The sequence below is a fragment of the Aquila chrysaetos genome, chromosome 19 (genome assembly GCF_900496995.4).
Source record: "Aquila chrysaetos chrysaetos chromosome 19, bAquChr1.4, whole genome shotgun sequence".
In the NCBI taxonomy this organism is placed as follows: Eukaryota; Metazoa; Chordata; class Aves; order Accipitriformes; family Accipitridae; genus Aquila; species Aquila chrysaetos.
In genome coordinates, this window is record NC_044022.1 from 5,919,560 (window position 1) to 5,942,149 (window position 22,590).

At 38.3% G+C, this 22,590-nt stretch overlaps 1 protein-coding gene across 3 annotated transcripts in view; it reads right to left on the reverse strand.

The window, feature by feature from the left end:
- The window catches only part of WASF3 (WASP family member 3), a 76,792-nt gene that overhangs the window by 26,766 nt on the left and 27,436 nt on the right, over window positions 1-22,590 (reverse strand). For 2 of the 3 annotated variants that reach the window (XM_030042925.2, XM_030042923.2), the window contains exon 3: window positions 2,279-2,421. In XM_030042925.2, the coding sequence (XP_029898785.1) occupies window positions 2,279-2,411 (133 nt within the window). In that variant the 5' untranslated portion in view covers window positions 2,412-2,421. Of the gene's footprint in view, window positions 1-2,278; window positions 2,422-19,150; window positions 19,184-22,590 lie in introns of all 3 variants that reach the window. The other variant, XM_030042924.2, reaches the window with a different exon arrangement.

Below are 22,590 nucleotides of genomic sequence, written 5' to 3' on the forward strand. Positions count from 1 at the left end.
AAACAGTGTGACTTGCAAGATAGACCTGTACTTGCTCTCTCTATGCTTCAAGCTGTGGGAACACCAACAAGCTCTGATGCTGTCAGCAGGACATACTACATTAGCTCCAGCACAGCATTTTTCTATGATCATTTCCTTGCTCCCAGTTGGCTTGAAACACAGGCAAAACAAATGCTGTCTGCAGAAAAATCCCTCTGCAAACATGACAGATTTTAGACTGTGGACAAGCCTCGTGGTACATTTCACTTACTAAATACCATGTAATCATCTGTTAAAACAAAGGATACATCATTTATTTGCATAGATCTTTAACTTGACACTAATACATTACTTTAGGGCTGTCTACGGAGACTTCTGATGACCCAAGAAATCTGCTAAGGGAAAACTGCAGAACATGGATTGCATAAGTAGCCAGCTCCTCAGCAACAATCCTAAGAGGATCTGAATATGCAATGTAACGGGCAGATTAGCCACAAAACCAGATCTGGAGAACTGGAAGCTACACATTCCTAGCAAGTCAGACAAGTGAAAAGTGTATTATCCACACTTTGGCAATCATTGTACAATACCAAAATGACATCTTATCAGATATCCTTGAATGTAATTAGGACATTAGCCATTCTTCTCAGTTTTCTGAAACTTAAGGATCTCAATACTGAGCAACTGCCTGATAAAACAGTAAATGAAACTCAATGACAATACAAACACAAACTAACTATAAATAACATCAGACACTAAATCAGCAGCTACTCTTCAAGAAAGATCGGAGAATCACTTGGAAAATTCTCTAAAAATATCAGCTCAAAGTTTAGCAGCAATCAAAATTCTCTAAATTCTTAGGGAACTAACGATAAACCAGAAAAAATCTGTTTTGATTATGATCTGAAGTCCTCAACACTCCACCTTAAAAAAATCCCAACATACTCTAACTTATATATCCAAGCAGAAGTAACAACAATCAGAAATACAAAACAGTTTCTATCCAAAAAGAGTACTAGCAGATCAGGACACTCCAACCTGGAAAAGATATCACTAGGAGAACACAATAAAGACTTAATAAAATCACAGATGATTACAGAAATACATAGGATGAAATCACCTTTCATTGTTTTTCATAACACAAGAACCAGAAGGTATCAAAAGGAAAAAACAAATCAACTTCTATTGTGGGACATTCTGCCACAGGTCATTGGGCAAGAAAAAAGTGCAATCCCTGTCTGAACACATCTAAGCAATTCCACACACGATAGGTTTACAAATGCTCATTACTTAGGATGATTCAGATGGACCTCCAGCTCAGAAAAATCCCCAAATCACTGACTGCTGGAAAGGGTAACATGCTGTGTTTCTTTTACTCTTTCCCTATGCATATTTCCTTTCATCACAAATTGAACACCAGATTTAGTGGGACCCATAGTCTAAACTCCATACGGACTTTCTTACATCCTTAAACTACTTCCATTTACAAAGCGAAGAAACTGATGAAATGATAATTTCTTTTCTAGGACCAGAGTTACCAGCACAAACAACAGCTGCTGATTGTTAAACACTCTGAAGAAATCTCTTTTCTCATTCATCAAGAAATATTATTCTTCTTGCAAGCACTCCAGACATGCTTCCAGAACTGCTAGTTGTGGTATCAACTAACAGGCACACTGTGTAGGCTACTCTTTACGGAGCTGACTCTAGCTTGCCTCAACAGTAGCCTAGAGGTTTGGGTCAGTGAATGCCATTCTTTTGAATGCTTATTTTCATCACTTAATTTCACTCATATGAATTGATCACACACATATATGAAGAAAAGGCTTAAGAAATATTAGCACATTAAGATGAACTGAAATGTCAGTCAAATGTGTAATTTGATGCCAAGAGGCAGAAGAGTTTGCTGGCTTCATCTTCTACAACTGAACACCAAGAATAACTCAAGTGCTAGTCTTGTTTCTTGCACCACTTTCTCTCACCTTAGAAAAATTCCTGGGTTTCTATGCCATAGTTTTTTGATTGTTCTTTGGGTTTTTTTGTTTTGGTTTGGTTTGGTTTTCGTGGTTTGTTTTTTTTTTTTTTTGTACCCTTGTAAATCTTAGAGAGGCTCTCCTTGTATAAACTTCAAAATACAGAAGAGCATAAAAGCAATGAAGTAGCATTATATTATTATATTACATAAGTGGCAATGCCCTGTATCATAATTTTGCTATTTAAAACAAGCCGTCTTACAGCTTTTCATTTATTCAGTTTTTCATCAGGAATCAAATACTTGCAGGAAGTTACAGATACTTACTTAAGCTGCTTAGCTGGCGTATGATAGCAGCAAGGGTGCTATTCGTTACACATTCCAGTTCACTAGTAATTCCCTCTGGCAGTGCTCCTCGGCAGAGATGCCGTGGTTCAATGTTCCTTTTCACCAAAGGCATGGCTCACAACCTGGAATTTACAGAAAAATATGTATTATATTTACAAAAATGAAATTAAGAGCTATGAATCTGTGTAGCACACATTCAGCTTTTTCTACAAAATATACTTCACCTTTCTTCTTTTAAACGACTTGCTTCAGCATTCCTGCCATGAGATACTGTACAATTCCTACCGAGGCACTGGAGTCATGCACTCAAGCCAGAACATGACAAGAGCACCGCAGACGAGCATAGAGAATACAATCCGTGTAAATAATGCACACCTTTTGTCTTAGATTTGCTGTAAGATTTACTGTATACACAGACTTGTGCTACAGTACCAGAATCACTGGACTAAAGTGCACATTTGCATTTATAAAAACACTGGCAGTCCCCACAGGAGTGGCAGGAGAGTTCGCTGTCTGGAGCAAGCTGGCTTGCTGCCTTGGCAAACAGGCCACCGACAGACTGTCCACGTGTTACAGCCCCCTGACTACACCAGACACTGACCTACCCTCGCTCTGACAGTTTTCAGTCAAAATGATAAACTCATCTGACAGATAAGGGCAAGGGCCTCAGAAATAGGTTGGGTGAGAATAAGGAAGAAGCTGCAATGTGAGGAAGAAGATGGTTTTCCACAGGTGGTGCTGAATGACAATCTGAATGAGGTAAGAGCACTTATTGAACAGATTCTGGGAACACGCCAGATGTGGGAAGACATTTATCTAAGAAAACAAAAGGTTGTCAGAACTGGTTGTGTTGGAAAAATAAAAGAAACTAGAATGGGGAAAACAAATACAAAAAGAGATCTCAAAGCGTCACAAAAGGGCACAAATGGCATAGAAAACACTATCCTGCAGAGAGAAGCTTTGAGAGCAAGGATGCCCAAGTGGGACAGAATTCCCGCAAAAGGGAAATGAGACCATATAATTTTAGAAGTTCTTAAGCAGTTTTCTTTAAAATGGCATTAACACAATTATATGATTACCTTTTTTTAACACTGATAATTCAGTGTCCAGGCACTACTTCTGAATAATATTCTGATTAAAGACCATGTGGCACCAAAATTTTCTGGTATGAGAAGTTACAGTGTTACCAAGGACATTAAGTTCTTTTGGAAAAGACTTAACTGAAAATTTCTTTTTTATTGCACTACAGCAATTAAAGTAACCTTTGAATTTCTCTAATTAAAATCACATTAGCGATTAAAATATCTTTTTGCTTTTCAAATGTTGCATAATAATTTTTGTAATTAAATCCCCCTCTGAAGATTTAAAATATTTTCTTCTCAAGATCGTTTCTAAAAAACTAACAACTGTTAAGTAATTAGCAAATAGCAAATTATTTACCTGTAAGATTATTTCAGAACAGGCCAGGAAGAAACAGAATCATGACTTCTAAGCAGTAGTCTTGAATTATATTTTATATGTTTCTTAATATGAGACAGTTATTCAAATATGTCAGAATTTAAGGGCGACTGAGTTTGCTAACTTTTAAACAATACGTCAGAGATGAGAGGAACAATTTTTATATTAGACCAAAAAGCTTCTTGTTTCTGTTCTGGTTTCGTATTCCTCTATAAACAGATGCATTTTAAAATATTACTTAATATTCAATGCAGTCAATTTCCTGAACTTGATCAAAAATAGGTAAAAACCGGAAATTCACAGTTATTGAAGAGCAACATCTAACAACATCACACTGCAAACAGGCTAGCACATTGCAACAATGAAATAAAAGTCATTATGAGGAATTGTTTCACTACGCAGTAAAATGTTCATAAACGTAATTAGTAAGAAGTAAATTAACAGGAGCATAAATCAGTGCTAAAGCAGCCAATTCCAAACCTTAGTATTACTCCAACACACAAGCTACAATTTTTGTTCTTCTCTAACGTTAACAACACTGCCATACAAACTAAAGGCATAAAGATTCCCTACAACTATGACAACAGAATTCCTGAAATACTGGTGGGTGATTAGACAGATCATAAAATTGTCTTTCCTTGGAACTAATTTTTACATGCAATTCCTCAGTAAAACACTCTGGTGAACAAGGCAACCATACTACTGGTTTGGGGATTTGTGGGGGTTGGTTTGGTTGCTTTTAAGAGAATTACTGGGAGTACGTTTTGCTACACATGTTCATACTCTTGATTTCAATTTTTAACCCTTCTTACATAAATTCTTATATGAAAAGACTAGAAGTCCAGGAGAATAAAGCCTAGTTTCCCATGGCTTTCTGTCTAGCATTCAAGGAGCTGGCCCCCCCCCCCTCTTACCTTTTGCAGTTTACCTGACTTTTCCCCACCACCCCACACAACACACTGGGAACAGTCAGAAGCTGGCTGCACACTGCCCAGCTCATCACCTGCTACCTCCTGAAACACCTACCACACCAACCATAATCAAAATGTCTTTCACCGGGAGCACTAATTTAAGTCCCTTCTCCACATCATGTTTGTCCTTGCCTATAAAAGCTAATTTGAAGAAAACATACAACTGCGGTTTCATTTTTTCATTTTCTCAACAATTCTTTATGAATGGGTCCAATGTGTTCAAGAGCTAGCAGGGGAGAGAAAGACCAACCCAAAACATCCCACTTCTTTAAAGAGCAGGCTAAAACACAGTAGTGCGGGGGGGGGGGGGGGGGGGGGGGAACCAACTTTCATTTTTTAATGCATTATTTAAATTATTACGTATCCACCTCATTTCAGTGTGAAGTTTAATTCCAAAAGTTAAACTGAACACTGATGAGTGAATATATGCAATAGATTTAAGCAATGCATTAACTGCTCCTGATCAGAGGGGAAGGGGAAGAAAAAAAGAAAGAGGCTTGTGATTGTGATTATAAATTTCTGCTAATTTAAAACCTTCAATTATCTGAATCAAATGCTTACAGACCTATTCAGCTACTAACCCATTAATAAGTAAAAAGGCTCTTATCACTATGTGTTCTTGCTACTAAAGCACTACCACACTTTTCTTCACCACACACAACTCAAGTTAGATGAACTTAATCTTTCTTAAAAGACAATTCATGAGAAGTGAGGCTAAATTTTTTTCAAAATTATGTAACAGGAGCTTAAACAAGAAATCAAGACAAAATAAGCCTCTAAATTACAGGGGCTTCATCAGGCTCAACCAGGCTGGGGTGCAGTATGTTACCAGGTACAGAAAAAGAGCTGGCAATGGCAGTTTCACTGACTTCCACCTGTTTCGAGTCACACTTCAGCCCCAGTTTATTACTAGACAAGATACTCATTGTGATATTCTGTCACTGTATTAAACACGTTGGCATTTGGTAAAATCATACTCAGTTTTACAACATGGAGGTTAAGTAACTTCTCTTCCCTGCCATCCCCAAATAAATGGAAAACATAAGGCAACTATGTTGTTACTATTTTAAAAAATTGTATCAGTTCAGAAGATTGGGACCAATCATAGTTGATCATTTTCTCACACCTTTTACCCCAGCTGAGTAGGCAATACTGCTATAAATTTACAGCTAGGATAAATAGGTCCAACTCCACTCCTTGCATGGAGCCACCTATGCCCGACACAGCTGGCTTTAAACCACCAGCTGCATCTGGCACAAGAGATGAAGGACCTAGGAAGTTGCTATACTGAATATATATAACTGGCTGCACTAGAAATGTATGAGACATTAGCATCAGACCGGAAAAATGGGAGCAGGAGTCAAAGTGGGAAGAAGAAAACTAAGAGGGTGAGATGTCGCTTAACCTCACTAAATCCATGCGTGCTTCATTGGACATGGATCAAATGCAACATCTGGCTGGATTGAACTCTGACTGGAGCACAAACGGACACTGCTCTCCAAACCCAACAGGCATCAGCAACAGCACAGCTAATCTAACTCGATTTTCACGCACATTCTGAAAGGACAGGACATCAGAAGCTTGAATTAATCTAGATCAGTCCATTAAAAATTCACATTAGGCATTATCCCTCAGTACTCTCACCTCCCTTTTTTTTTCTTCCACCCCCCCCCAACAACTTTCATAACTGCCTTTTATTTTAAAATTAGAAGGCACTTATTCCAGTTGATATTGCTGTAGAGGCAAGTAGGGTACAGAAAGAGATAACAACCGTTTTTGCTTTTCTTTCCACCCCTCCCCTGCAGTTGCAGGAGTATCGCTCCAGGTCAGCTCAGACCACCTTCCTCTGGACAACAGCTGTTAAACTGCATGTAAGAAGTTTGACATTGTCTTGGCAAGTCAGATTTACAAAAAAAAGGAAATCAAGTAGAAAGCAGATGTACAGTAACAAACATGAAAGAGGACAAACACAATGTACAATCTTTCCAAACAACAGCAGAGCACAGCTATTATAAGAGACAAGCTGGGTTTTCAAGTATTTGAGCAACTGGCAAAAACTCAAAGCACCAGCTGTTCCCCAAACCTGCCTTTTGCCCCTTCACATCCCCAAAAAGGAATTACACTATCGCTAAAAATATATTCACTAATAGCACGAAACGAATGCCAATTCATTATACAGCCCCTCTACTTGTGAATGTTTCCTTATTATATTTTCTCAAAGACATTGTTCAAAACCTTTTTTAAACTCTAAAGAGGTTTCTTCTTATATCCTCTGGCAAAATATAACAAAGCTGAACATTTTTACCATGAAAAAGAGCTTTCCATACATCCATCCTAAATTCTCCCTGAATATATTCTATTATTTTCAGGGAGCTTTAGAACTTCTCATTGATGACTCTCACAGACCTCTATAAAGAGAGAAATTACCATAATTCTCCTACTGTGGAGAAGAAAAACAAGAGATGGATTGAATATGCAGCTTGTCATAAGTGATGTACCAGATGGGATTCCATTCAAAATTAAGCACCTAAATTTGTATGACTACATATATATAAGCTCAGTGTCCATGTCCCTCTTGAGAGCTCAGCAGAAGCCCAGAAAACAACTAAGTCACTCCATCTATTGATAGATAGATACAAGAATGATACGGTGAGCTCAGATATTTCATGTGTAAGCTCTGCTACGCACCTACCTAAATTTAGGTGTTTGAATCTCCAACTGAATTTCACCTCATCAAAACCAGAGAAATACCACCGGTTTCCTCACCTCTAGCCCTGCAATCAAGTTACACTACCTCCTAATCACACTGTCTCTACGCCTAGGGCATTTCAACATTTCAAATGTTTGCAGACAGTTAAATTTTCCTACACCTAACGTCCTAACACTCAATTCAACATGCATTTCCATCTCTGAATGGCACCCAGTTTGGTAATATTGCCCATTTTCCTATTCAAGTTCGTAATTCTAGATAGTCTGCAATCACCTCGCCTTGAAAATATATGTATGTCCTAAATAGAAAGAGAAGGGAAAGCAGGAAGATGAAAGACCCCGAACACTAGTTTTGGAGATGCTCTCCATCCCCATTTTTTTTCCACAGAGTCACTATTATCACAGATCTCCCTGTGCTCCAAAGGCCCCTCATCCTTCACTACAAGACGCAAAGGAAGGGCTACATGGATAGCAGACGCTGCTATCCTTTTATCTCAAGGGAAAGAAAGGAACACGCATGCCTTTAATGCACATCCCTTTCTGTTTTTTCCTTGTCCTAAATGACTGGGAACCCAATGTTTGTGAAGCTTTCTTATTTATCATCTGTGAATGTCATTTACTTTATCAGTAATGACAAGTTAAAAACAAACAAACTGGAACTAGCATATAATCTGGAAATCATTATCTTAAGCTCATGATTTGCTTAATGTCATTCATCTATACTTTTTAAAGTTTGGGTTTTTTTAAATTCACTTCATTCCAACCAGAGTTTGAATCAACATTTTGTATACTGCCAAAGAATATAAAATATGTAGCCATCAGTTACTGTATAACACTGCTTCAATGCCCCAGAATTATGTGATATTTATTAAAAAGCATCTTAACAAGACTAATTTTTAATAACATGTTCTAGTTATTCTAGTCCTATCAAGTATGCAATCCCTCTCAGCCATGCTACTATGGAAAAAATATCAAAACAAAATAAAATTTTACTAAACATCACAATTACGGTTTAAATACTTCTATTAGAGCTATCCCAATCTAAGGGACAAACAGTCTATTTATTAGTTAATATACAGTTTTTTTCATGTTTCCCCTGATTTTTAATGCAACTCTCTTGATTTTGATACTGAGTTTGCTGAAGCAAGGGCAGACATTTTTTAGAAGTATGCACAAAGTCTAATAGAATTCTGTTAAGGATAACTAAAAATCAAGAACAACTTTCTTCTTTCCTGCAGCAAAACACATCTTTCAACAAGACAATACATGTAAAGTGAAATGCCTAGAAAATGTCTACCTCAAAAGAATAGCTAAAATTTAATTTGTAGCCAACTCTAGCAACATCTTTTCCACAGATCTTCCTCCTGATTGCCAGATCTACATGAAAGCATGACAGTCAATGCTGGAATGAAACCAGGTTTTTTCTTCTTCACATCAGACCACCACTTCTGATCTTCCTTTCACATCATACCAACTTAAGTATTAGCAATGATTAAATGGGCACAGAAATCCCTAAAGCAATTTTGTTTCTTTAATAGAGCTCTTATTTTAATGTCTGTTACAATTAGCTATTTCTGAAGGTTCACCAACTTGGAGGGTTGTTTTCTTTTTTTATTTGGCTAGGTTTTTGTCTGTGCTGAGCTCTTCAGGGCAGATTTTATGGTCCAGTGATATTATGAAGGAAATCAAGATGTTAAGCAATGACAAGAGAAAGGACAACAGGGGAAGGGATGGTGTTTGGTTTTGGTTATTTACAACCTATATATATTTTATGGACCTACGTATCCCTAGCCAACCCTCCACACCTCCAAAACCCCTGTAAGAAGCAGAACAAAAATTTTGAGTCGGTAGTTACCTCTGCTAACACTGTGGGCCTGCAACACAAAAGTTTACAGAACCATTAGAAGATGAACATATTAATTCAGAAATTTCCTCTAATTAAAAAGTTGGGAGAAAAAAAAGTAAATGGATCTCCGCAGCACTGAACATTTACAGTTACCTTAAATTTAGTTCTCATCAGAATTTCACACTAACATTAACTCTAAGCAAGCATACATAAGATGACATTCAGTAATGCAGGAAAAAAATTTCCTGAAAATGATTTAACCTGAAATTAAGTAACTATTCTTTCCAAGAAAGCGTAAACTGTAATATAAAAGAGGTTTTAAAATACTATCAACAACTATGAAGACAAACAGGAAATCTGCCTCATTTTCTCTAAACCTTGCTGGAAGATTTATTGGGGGGGCCTTTGTTTTACAACCCCATCTTTGCATTACCAGTTGACTGTGGTTCAAGAAGGTACTCGTGCATCTGCCATGCTGTAATAGTGTCAAAGGTCTCATCAACTTCCACTTAAGTACTTGTGTCTACATTTCACCACCTAGTAAGTGTGCCTCAATGAACAAGACTGAAGGACCACTTTAACATTATTGCTTTAATTTTTTTCTTTCCAATAGAAATTAAATATTCCAAAACTACAATCCCAACACTAGCTTTTCTCCATCATAGTATTTTTCCCCAACAGTTTCTAAGGAAATGAAAATCTTATTATGAATTACAGACAGATTATGAAAAAGTTTCATCTTCTGCTCCAAAATAAAGGAACATATACATGTCAGCCAATTAAATGGCTTCCCCATTGTTAAAGGAAGAAATAAAGATATTTCTCACTCTCTGCTAATGAAGCAAGTGTACAATCAGTAGCCTAACTGAGGTTACTGCATTGTTTTACCCCCATTTCTGGGTATACAACTGTAGTTCTTTTCAGGCCTAACTAAAGCATATCTATAGAATATAGAACATATCTACATAATTTAATTTTTTTCCTGTATTAAGTTTTCTCATAATCCAATTAATGTATTTTCCAATTTATATTCACCACATTTTGTCACACTGCCCAATATGCAAAAAACTTTGCACTAAGTTAGTTTGAATTTTTTTTTTTACCCCTCTGCCACTTAAATCTTTATACTTTCTAAAGATGCCTTATAGTTTTTATAAAAATACAGGAAAACATATACACACTATATTTTTCATGTTGAAGTACTTTTTTTTTTTTTTTTGAAACACTAATATTTACTTAATTTCATCACTCCATTTCTTCACAGGATAAACTTTCCCCAGAATACCTGTTGATATCCCTCGGCTAGTTTTAACCTCTCTTTTCTCATGCATATCTTTCCTCTGAAAGCTGAGATCTTTGGTTGTGTCACATTCTTCTGATTCACATTCTCACTTAGAATAGCTTACCGCACCACAATAGTACTAGTTTCAGGCTTTAAGCGTCTCATTCTCAAGTAGCCTTTTTAAATCTAAAGTCAGATTCCCATTCCTTAAAATTCTTTTCATTGAAAGAAACACGAAACAATGGAAAAAAATCCACTGTGGTCCCAGTGAAGCTATTTGTTAAGCTTTTAAATAAGATTTCTCCTTCACTAACACATTTTAATCTTCCTTGGTACACTTAACGTCACGAAGATATCTGTTTAAGAACAGATTTGCTTACCTGAAATCTAATATAGGCTCACAGATTGCACAATACAGTAGTCTACTGTACTGAATCCAATCACTCTGCCAGCATTGGATCCACCCACCCTTTTCTACTCATTCTGTATCAGAGTACAGATGATCCAGGACACCTTCACACATGACTACAGTCTCTCGTTTCTAGATCATAAGCTGGCCTTTCGCTAACCAAATTTTGTTCATTAAGCCAAAACACTAATCATGCTTTCTCCCAAAAGAAATTAGGCTAAGGGGTACTAAAGAAATCCAACTGATTAAACTGGAAGTCATCCACATGTGGTATAGTTGTTGCTGTAAAAAAAAAAAAAGTCAGGGTAAAAAAAAAAGTATATGAAGAGCATGGACTGAACAACTCTGGAAAAACGTGTACAGAAGCTTTTACCCAAATAAGTAAATTTAAGTCTGGTTTAACAGAACAATATTACTTGACACTGTGCTTAAGGGTAAAAGGTGGCTAGTCACATTAATACAGCATGCTGAATGGAGAAAAAAAAAAAGTTGATTTGTGCCTGTGTGGGTCCATGTCCAGACTGACCACCACTTATTAATTGTTCTATATAAATTGTTCTATATAAATCACATTTTCTCTTCTGTCTTCCTTCCATATTCACATGGATAATGTAACCACACACCCAATGACGACAACTCACATTGTTCCTTTCTGCTGAACGAACGATTACTAGTTTAAACTATCAACAAAAGATGCGGACACGTTAATCTTGTTCTTAGTGTGATGGCTGCTCATCATGCTCATAGTCCCTTCCAGATGGCTCAGTGTGAAAGGGATGGTGGGATGGGAAGAAGGAATATTCCATACTGTTCTGAACATCTGTTCCACTGCGTTTATACATTTAAAAAACAAAAAAAACCTTACTGCCACTATCAATTTTATTACTTCAACCTAATACTACTAGGCTAACACCAAATATAGTGTAAATGTTACATATGTACACAAGAAAGGAAAAATATGTTTTCAAGTCACAAGAGCATTTGTTTAGGTTTTGCTATCTTAAGAATGGACTTGTCTCACTAAGGAAGTACTTACGCTGCACTGAAAACACATTTTTCTTTCATATGACCTCTCTTGAAATCTGTATTATACTCCAATAATTTATCACCATCCCTTCTCCTATTCAAGCAAACAGAATTGAAATGAGTCACCATTTGTTTTCCTTTAGTTTTATTTGTTTGTCTTTACTGAAAAGATATATACTATGCATTTGTTGGAACTTGTTTAAATTCTATTTGAACAGTTTTGCACAGCTACTCAAAAGTATTTTCTGTGTGCATGTACAGAAATAGTGGTAGCTTTTTGTTTTTCAAGCAGAGTTGAAAGAAATAAAAAGATTAATATCTTCCTACAGTATACAGTCTACCTCTCAAATAACGTTTACCCTTTAAAAATACCATCTGTTGAAAAGAAGCACTCAGCCAGAATAAGAAGGAACTCAGCGCAGAGTTAAAGAGGAAGAAGCAGCGCTTTGTCTTACAGCACAGGAGAAAAGACTTAGATTGATCATCCTCCCCTTTTATATCATCTTGACACATGCAAACCATACAGCTGCTGAATTATTCAGCTCCTTCTATTCTGAATAACCAAACATGTATGAAAATGTAGAAGTATTGATACACTGATTGGGAAAGTGGTATCCTGTAAAATCTGATTTTGTTTTAACCTTTAGGACCTAAATGGCAATATTCAGTGAGGACTATAAACTGGATGAGGTCAAAAGGATCAAAATCACAAAGCAGCAGAGAGCTAGTTATAATGCCAAGCTAATTAGGTCAGAACAGCTCTCCACTAGCAGGTCAAAATATTTCCAGATGTCATCAGGCTTGGGTCTTAATCAGATTTGAGCACAGAGTTGGTTGTGTAGACAAAGCCACACAGTTCTCACTCTCCATAGCCAAACTCAGCAGCCCAGATATCTGAGAAAATATCTACAGGCCACTCTTTCAACAACCAGAAGTATTCCCACAAAATAGCTAAGATGAATTTAGCCTTAAAGTAAATCATGGTTCAAACATCTTGCTGTGCACTTCAACACTAGTGATTCCCACTTGTTTAGTGCCTCTTAAATTTTCTAGCACAGTAATACCACAGGGCAATAAAATTAAAAAATTACAAAACCAAGAGAACTGGTATTTAATAAACACTATTCCCTAACTAACAATCAACCATACCAGGACATTTCCCACCTGAAAGAAGTTTCTTTCTTGTTCACCACCCACCTCTTCCAGGATCTTGCTGGACTACAGTCCAAAGAGCATCATTATAAACACAAATTCCTTCTTGGTCCATCGGACAATTCAAATAAGAGGGCACAGAGCAGCTTTTCATTTCTCTAAAAACTATTGAAAGACTATTTTAAGTGTGATTCTTTCAATATGGTCTCTTGAATGATGGCCTCATACATGTTAGAGTGCTTACTTTAAATCTGGTTTGGATATCTAATACACCATTCTTCTAATAGTTTAGTTTGAGTTAGGGAAAGTCACATTTTATCTACGTTACAGAAATTGAGTAATTCTGTAACACAAGAATCATTACCGTATGGTATTTTACACTACTTTAACCAATTTGATGCTGGAACAACTTGTAACAAAATATGAAAAGTCTGCAACTATGAACAAGGCTTTTCTTAACATTTAGACTACAATAATGCACAAATAGCTTTTAGAGACCATTTAGAGAACATTTGTCCCAGCCTTTCTCCTTCACAAACAGTAAATGTTATCAGAATTAAATGCCTTGATTATTTAAAGAAAACATAAGTTGCAGCTAGGCCTTGCTGACTTACATTGATCCCATTTAACAGAGCCTTACTGGATTTGAAGTGCTCAAAATAACCACCTGGGTCACAGCCCACATGACAAAGGCCACCCAGTAAAGGCCTCAGGAGCTCACCTGCAGTGAGAACATGACATTCAGATCCTCAACTGACCTCAAGCTAAACCAGAAGCAAATTCGGTAATTTGTTTCGCAGAACTCCAATTAACCCTATATTGGAGGGAAAAGTACAAAAGGGATGAAGGATCCACTTCATGTCCAATAATATCCATTTTATGGCAATACACAGTGTTCCCTATTTCCCCTATCTAATATTTACCATTAGAATCCTTTCAGAACAGTATTTTTCAGGAAAAAAAAAAAACCTGTTCTTAAACTCTTTTCCCCACAGCAGTTGATCTGAAATGTCACAGGGAAGTGTTAAGTTAAGTTTTCTCATAGTTCAGTTAATCCAAAATCTAAAATGTCATAGGGAAGTGTTAAGTTTTCTTATAGTTCTTTTCTGTACTTAAAAACCTCCAAAAAATGATATATGCATATATACAAGTACACAGTTTGTGTACATATATATTTGATATATACACACACACAGATAGATACACATTTATTATACATATGACACTCTGCAATGATGTAAGAGAACAATAACATAGGTAAAACAGCAAAATTAAAAACACTTTGCACGACAACTCAGCATTAATTTTGCCTGCCTTGACTCCTAACATGCCTCCTCCACTCCCAGTTCTCACCAGGCAGGAGACACTTTCTCACTGAGAAACAATGAAATGATGGTTTATCAAGTTACCACCGTGTATCACGATCCTTAAAATACCTTGCAGTCAAGCAACTTCAATCTCCACCTGAACAACCAGGTTCTTGGAGACAGCAGCAGAAATTTCCTGGCATGTGTCAGAAAACACACAGACAGCCCATGAAGATTTAAATTAATACAAAATAAATCAACACCCCTAAAATTCCTCAAGGTGGAGCTTCCCACCTACCCACGCCATGGAATTTCAGCAGGAAACTCAGGATTTCCCTAATTCTCCTTATTATAATGCTACTACCAACATATCACTTTCCCTAAATAGCAGAAACCTGGAAATGGCAGCTAGTCTATGTGGGGGAAAAAACAGATTTATTTTGGGTGCATTTCAAGGAAAAACTGAACAAAACATTTCGTGTTTAGATCCAACAGCTGAGTCTAAGTGAATCAACATAAAAATTCCCGACTATTTTCATCCTGAGCCAAGCATACCATCTGTTCCCATGAAGTCCATCTCCTGGTAGCTACCATACTACAGCGTTATTACCAAGTGCCATGCGATCAAGGACTGGTGCATAACTCAAAAAAGATACTACATGCAATAGAGTGCAACACTAAAGACAGTAAAAAAAAAAAAAAAAAAAAAACAAAAAAACCCAACCACACCAAAAAAACCAAACCCAAAAACCACCAGCAAGCACAAGCAGCCTTATCAAGGCCCAGCATTAATGCAGCCAGGCATTCTGCAGCTTCGTGTGTTGTGGTTATTTCACTCTGGTACCTAAGGAGGGCTGAGCTCCGATTAGAGGTTTTCCCAGGGTGGGAATGCTTTTCATATCTTTCCTACACGTTATCTGCCTGTGTATGTTAACTTGAGCACTAACGATGCTATTTCTCTCTACCAGGTAATCTTCCTCTCTCTCTTCCACACAGTTAACATCTCCAAGTTAATCATAGAAACCATTCATGTTTGATGCACAAGAAATTAGCAATCTGTAATTTTCCAGTTCATAAAATAAAATAGTAATAGTTATAGATGGAACAGTAAAACATCCAGTTATCAGGAGCACAGGACTTCCATATACCCCAACAACAATCACAAGCAAGTAACACAGGGTCCAGCAGAAATCAACATGGATCATACCACTTTCCCTGGCCTTACTGATACCGAAGACATTTTTACAAATTAAGTTACATGGACAGATATCCATTTATGCCTTTCACCAGGAAGAGAATACCAAGAGAAATAAAACCACAGTAAAAAAAAATCCAAATACACTTGCTGTATCTAAAGTGTTGTTAATATATGAAGAACATCAAGATTGAAAGCTGCTACATCTCGCCAAATATAAAACATTACTTTCCCTTGGTGTTTCTGGCTCTTTTGTGACAGATCCTCCCTTTTACTAGCATCCCAAATTTAGATGTCAAAGTTCTCCCCACCATTTACTTCCTAATAATTCAATGTATAATCCTCATCTCAGGCTTTTTGAGGGGTTTTTTTGTTTTGATTTTTTGGGGGCGGGGAGGTAAATAAAGCTTAAAATCAATGTCAGGCATTAGTAAAAGTAACATGTTTTGATACAGTAATGCTGGCTTACAAAACCTTATTTGCAGCATTAAACAGATTTCCTCATTAAACATACAGTAACTCCCATTATGAAACAAATAAGCTACTATAAAACCACAGTGAGTCTCAGACCGAATACAGCAGTTAGCCTTCTCTAAAAATCCCCTTTCAAGACTTGAAGGCTGAAAAGTTGTGTTCCATGAAATCTGGCATTGTATCAACAGATCTCCATGGAGCTGGCAGGGTAGAAGTGCTCCAGAAACCAGCTTCAAGGGGGGGGGGGGGGGGGGAGCATTCTTACCATGTATAATCAATCACTAAAAAGAAGCTTAAGCAACATTTTTTCCCAAGCTAAAAGCATCAATCTTAGCTAAGATTACTGGGGATGCAGAGGTTACCAATGATAATACTGACTAATTTTTAAAGTCTGCTTTCTTCCAGCATTTCAAATCAGTGCATTTAAATATCCTTTGTGGAACCTTTTGTAAACACAAGTCTTTGTGTCTTTCTTCAACACATATATGTATATATGTCTTGAAAATGTAAAGGTAGCTTTTTAAGAGTCTATGAAATTTCAGAACCTAACATTGAACATTTGGAAGTATCATATTGATTTACAGCTATCGCTATAATTCTCCACTTTTAGTCAATACCAAGTGTGGGTGATTCCAAGTGTGGGTGAGCTGGGAGGAAAAATAGTATAATAGTATTACATAGTACAATAAAAGCAGAACTGAACAAAATACGTGGAGTCCACAAGAACAAGAACAGCACCATCCACCAGAGGTTTTCCACTTGTGGACCTCTGGGGATGTTCAAGGACTTCAAAAGGAATCAGGCAAACAGTAAGTAAGGTTAAAGGCTGCCTTAGCAAGTTGTGTGGTACAATAGCAGCAGAGACACCTGCAGAGCGGAATAGTTGGTGCTCATGATCCTGTGTCCATCTTATATACTTTTTTTTGGTAGGGAAGCAGGGATATTTGTTCCAAATTAGCTCTTGCTTGGTCTCATGGACCATTAGATGCTGAACATCAGGTATGCTCCTAGAGAGGACCTTTTGGTTTTAGACTCACCAGAAAGAAAAGGAGTTCATATGCTCCACAACTGGGGAATCTGCATCATAAACATACTCCTGGATCCAAGCCAAACCAATAGCATAATGCACCCTAAAATGCCTGTTGTCATGTTTTAATTCACTACATAAAGGTTGAAAAAGAACAGTTTTCTTTTGTTTTAATTTTATGAGGACAAGGTGGAAGAAAAGAAGCAAATACCGGTTGAAAAAACCAATCATCTTAAGGCTGAAAACCTGCCACACAGTATTTTTTAATTATGGCTCCTTCCAATATTTACAAATGAAGGCTCCATGGGAAAGGAGGGAATAAAGACAGTCTATGCATGAGAGTTTCATCTATTCTCTCCTTCCCTATAATGCGCTCTGCCACCCAACACTTGGGGAAGGATCTCCTTTTCCTCACTAGCCAGCAGTCAACCACATACCAAATTCCTGGCAATACAGCCAACTAAAACCCACTGAAGGGGGAATGGACTGCCTAAACTTAGCAAGGTTGCAACTGCAAAGTAGCATTAGAAAGCCTCTAACAGTAAGGTTACATAATACCTGTGTTACTACAGTATCTGTACACCTAGACATTAAATTTATTCTCCAAACTTGCGAAAGGCAAGAAGCAGCATCGCAATTATACAGTCGAGAGAAACAAAGCTATTCGATATTGGCCAGCACACATGGCCCATAGAACGATCAGAAATTGGACCTAGATCACACCAATACTTAGCAATAAGTGCTTCAACCACAAGATGAGTTGTGTTTCCTTCTCAGAAGCAAAACCCAGTTATTGCCTTAGGATCCACTCCACTTAAAGTTGTGCTTTTTGAGACAGCTGTAAGCCAACCACTCCTTGATTTAATTAAATAGATTCTTTTCCCCTTTCCCTGTTTCAACATTTCTGCTATTATAGCTGCTGCTCCTGGCTGAGCTGCTTCCAGGGCTGGAATCAGATTGGAAGTGAGCAGAAACTTAATCCAGAGAAAAGAAGTCAAAGCAGTTTATGGAATTACTGCCCTTATAGCTGAGACCACATAAGTGATAAGAGCACTCAATCTGCTTCAGCACAAAAGAAAAAAGAAAAAAAAAACACCACCACAAACCAAAACCCCAAACAGCAATTCAAGCAAACCTCTAATTTCATACTGAAACAAGACAGGGGCATTCAAAAAAACCAGTTACAACATTAAGTTGCATAGGTGAATAGCAAGCTAAACACAAGTTCTGAGCTGGAAGGGACCCATGAGGATCATCAACTCCAACTCCTGACTCCACACAGGGCAACCTAAAAGTTAAACCAGATACCCAAGAGCATTGTCCAAACGCTTCTTGAACCCCAACCAGCTTGGGGTCACAACCACTTCCCCGCAGAGATTGTTCCAGCGCTTGACCACCCTCTCAGTGAAGAGCTGTTTCCTAATACCCAATCTGAACTTCCCCTGATGCAGCTTTAAGTCACTCCCTTGTGTCCCATCACTGGACACCAGAGAGACAACATCAGCACCTCCCTTTCCGCTCCCCCTCATGAGGAAGTTGTAGACAGCGATGAGGTCACCCCTCGGTACCCTCTTCTCCAAGCTGAACAAACCTAGTATTTTCAGCTGCCCCTCGTAAGTCATGCTTTCTAGTCTAGTCCATCTTATTGGTACAAATACAGACCTATAACACTAAAGAGCTCAGAGCTGTTGCAATTTTCTGTCAGCCTCTGCTGCCACATTTCCCAAAATCACATAGGAGTCCCAGAAAACTCTGAGAAGGTCAAGAAAAATCTTGTTGAATAGAAGAAACTAGACATTTCTTATATATTTATTCCTCAGGCTCACAGAAGCATCTGTCACATCCCAAGGACTGCATTACATGTGTGATGGTTTAAGTCCAGCCAGCAACAAAGCACCACGCCACTCACTCTCTCCTCCCCTGGCAGTGGGATGGGAAGGAGAATATACAACGAAAGGCTCATGAGCCAAGACAAGAACAGGGAGGGATCATCACCAGTTATGGTCACAGGCAAAAGACAGACTCAACTTGGGGAGGGAAAAAAACCAAAGTCAATATAATTTGATACCTATCAAATCAAAACAAGGACAATGAGAAATAAAACCAAATCTTAAGACACCTTCCCCCCACCCATCCCTCCTCCCTGGGCACAAATCCACTCCCAATACTCTCTCCCTCCTCCCCCCCAGCGGCGCAGGGGGACGGGGAATGGGGTTTGGGGTCAGTTCATCACACATTGCCTCTGCCGCTCCTTCCTCCTCAGGGGCAGGACTCCTCACTCGTCCCCTGCTCCACCGTGGGGTCCCTCCCACAGGAGACAGTCCTTCACGAACTTCTCCAACGCGAGTCCTTCCCACAGGAGACAGTCCTTCACAAACTTCCCTGGCATAGGTCCTTTCCGCAGGCCGATCTTCAGTCACAGCCTGCTCCAGCATGGGCTTTCCCATGGAGTCCCAGCCATCTTGGGGGGCATCCCCCTGCTCTGCCGTGGGCTCCTCCCTTGGCTGCAGGTGGGCATCTGCTCCCCTGCTCCCCTCCGTGGGCTGGGGGGGACAGCCTGCCGCCTCCTGCAGGGGCATCCCCTCCTCCAGCAACCCTCCTCCCCTCCTTCCTCACGGACCTCGGCATCTGCACAGGTCTCCCTCTCACATCCCAATGCCCCCACTCACTACCAGTTCCCCTTCTTAAATCTGTTCTCCCAGAGGCGCTACCACCATCACTGACTGGGTTGGCCTTGGCCAGCAGCAGGTCCGACTTGGAGCCGGGGAAGCTTCTGGCAGCTTCCCACAGGAGCCGCCACTGTAGCCCCTCCCCTGCTACCAAAGCCCCACCAACAGAAAACCAATACAACATGACATCTCATGTACGCATCACAAAATCTGTTTACCTTGTTAGCCACATAAGTAGTTTATGTCTGCATCATTCCCATCTTTTTCATTAAAAGATGCTCCTGCTGGATGCTAACTTGGTATACATTGATTTCTATGGTTTATTTACAGAAAGAAAAAACAGCATATACCCATAAATATTTAAGATGAAATTAATTCTAAAATCATGAAGTATTAAAGGATAATTTTTTAATAAATATACAGTACTCTGAAACAGGAGGGTAGATAGAAACTCAGCAAAAAAATTGTTATCCTCTTCTCAGCAACAAGAAGTCACCAATCTGATGAAAGGTACTATCACATCTCAAGAAAAGCAGTTGCTCTTAGCCTCTGGTAAAGGTCCCTTTTTTCTTTTCCAAGAGAGTAAGATGGAATCAAGGACAAACCATTAAAAAAAAATAAGAATGAAAGGAACCTATTCTCTATGTTTTGGATCTAAAAAGGTCTTAATTCTTACAATTCATAGAGAACAGAACATTTCTTTACTTGTTTCCCATTACTTTAACTGTAAATGTCAAAATAGTGTACAAATAGATTGCATGTTGAACTGATCGCATTCATATTTCATAATTTCAGAGAGAAACACCCATCAAAATTCAGTAACCAAACACCTGAAGAGAAGCCACTCACTTTTATACTGAGTTTTTTATACTGATAAGAAGCCCTGCCCACATTTTAGAGCCATAGTCCTAACATTTCCCTCCCTTGTAAGAGCCCTACTGACCGTGCTTTCTCTTCTCCTTCGCTTCTAGCACCACTGCTTTTTGCATACTCTCTACTCCAGCTGACGATACAGCAAGGAAAGCTGTTGTGTTCTTCACACATCCTACAGCTGCTTTCCTCTACCAGATAGAGTTTACAAGCTTGGACTCTGCTTTGCACACCTCACTTTTGGCAATGTCATGTCTCACTACTACTTAAGTAAAAAAAAAAACCAAAAAAAAAAAAAACCACACAAACCAAAAAACAAACACCTTACTTTACTTTAGAAGTTGCCAGCTGGTCCAACAAGAGTTGGAGGCATTGGTAACTAAGGGGAGAGGTATAAACCAATGCTTCCAACTACCTTTCCCCCACCCCACAGTTTTACATTCCAGTGTTTACCTACACAGCCTATTTGGTATAAAACCTTGTTCGTAACTCTTTCTTTTTTTTAATTAGAACTGTTTTCTAGCCATAGACAGATTCTAAAGACTGTTTCTCCCTCTCAAAAAAGTCCAGTAACTAAGAGAATGGGACAGGGTAGTTGCTCCTCCCTCTATCCTATCCACTCCCCACATATATCCCAAACTCCCCTCCCACTGTCAGGGTAAAATATCTTATTCAAATATTGTGTTCTTATTTGAATATGAAAACCCCTCAGACAGGCCCCATGATGTCAACTCTTCCCACAAACCCTCAAGACTAAATGCAGCTTCTCTCCAAATCATGGGGACAATGTACCTAGCTAACTAAACACTGGCAGGCTACAGATCAGGCAGCTGTCTGCAAAGACTCTCACTGTTTTGGGTTTTTTGGGGGGGTTTTTTTGTTTTTTGTTTTTTTTTTTTAGTGTAAGAAACCATTAATAGCTATTTTTAAACTGTTTTAATGCATAGCTGAGGCAGCTACATAAAGAAGCAATGTAGCTGCAACCAGATGAACAGAGTTTAAGGGCAGTCTGTTTAATCCTATAAATATACAAACTGCACATAAAAAATGAAAAAGCTTTACAAGTTAATGTTTTATTTACAAGAAAAGGTATACAACTGCAATGAGTATTGCTAAAACATGCTTTAATTTTATTCCTGAAGTTAAAGAGGAAAGGACAACCAGCTAGATCCTGATGATCACTGCAGTCTCTTGTGAACTTAAAAGAAAGCAGTTTGAAATTAATTTTAACACCTATTGCCAAAAAATTTTGATTATTTTCCCTGCTCCAGTTCCATAATGGTTAGTCCTGAAGCTTGCCATGAGTTTGCTTCAAAATATTTTGCATATTGGACCAAAATACTTTCAATATTGACCTATCATTAAATTGTTTTGAACAAAAAAGTCTCCTAGGAGTAGACATTAATTCTTAACACCACTAAGTAGATTTTGAACCTAAACATGCTGAAGTGAAAACAATGGAAAACAAATTAAATCCTAGAAAGTTTATGTCCAGGATGTTCTTGGTTTTCTTTAAACAACAGAAACAAAGAAAGATGTAGAATTCTGGAGTGAACTTACTATAAGCTTGCCTCCATCCCAGCACTGCTGTTGCCATTATCCTGGTGATAAAATGTTCTCCTGTGAAATGCAATTATTAGTTTAAAACCCACTGAGCTGATGAGATCGCACAATCAAAGAGGAATAGATTTCTTGACTTTAGCTGTAACCAGCTGGCTGCTGAGCAAAAGGAGGACTGCTCTTGCCACCTCTGTGATAAGGCTCCAGGAGGCAATACTGTGGTTGCTGGCACCCTACCTAAGCTATTGTGAGAATCACATCAAACTGAGCAAAACTTGTGCAACTGCGTTGGAGACATGAGTTTCTGTAGACTGATAGGGTAACACTAGGCACAAA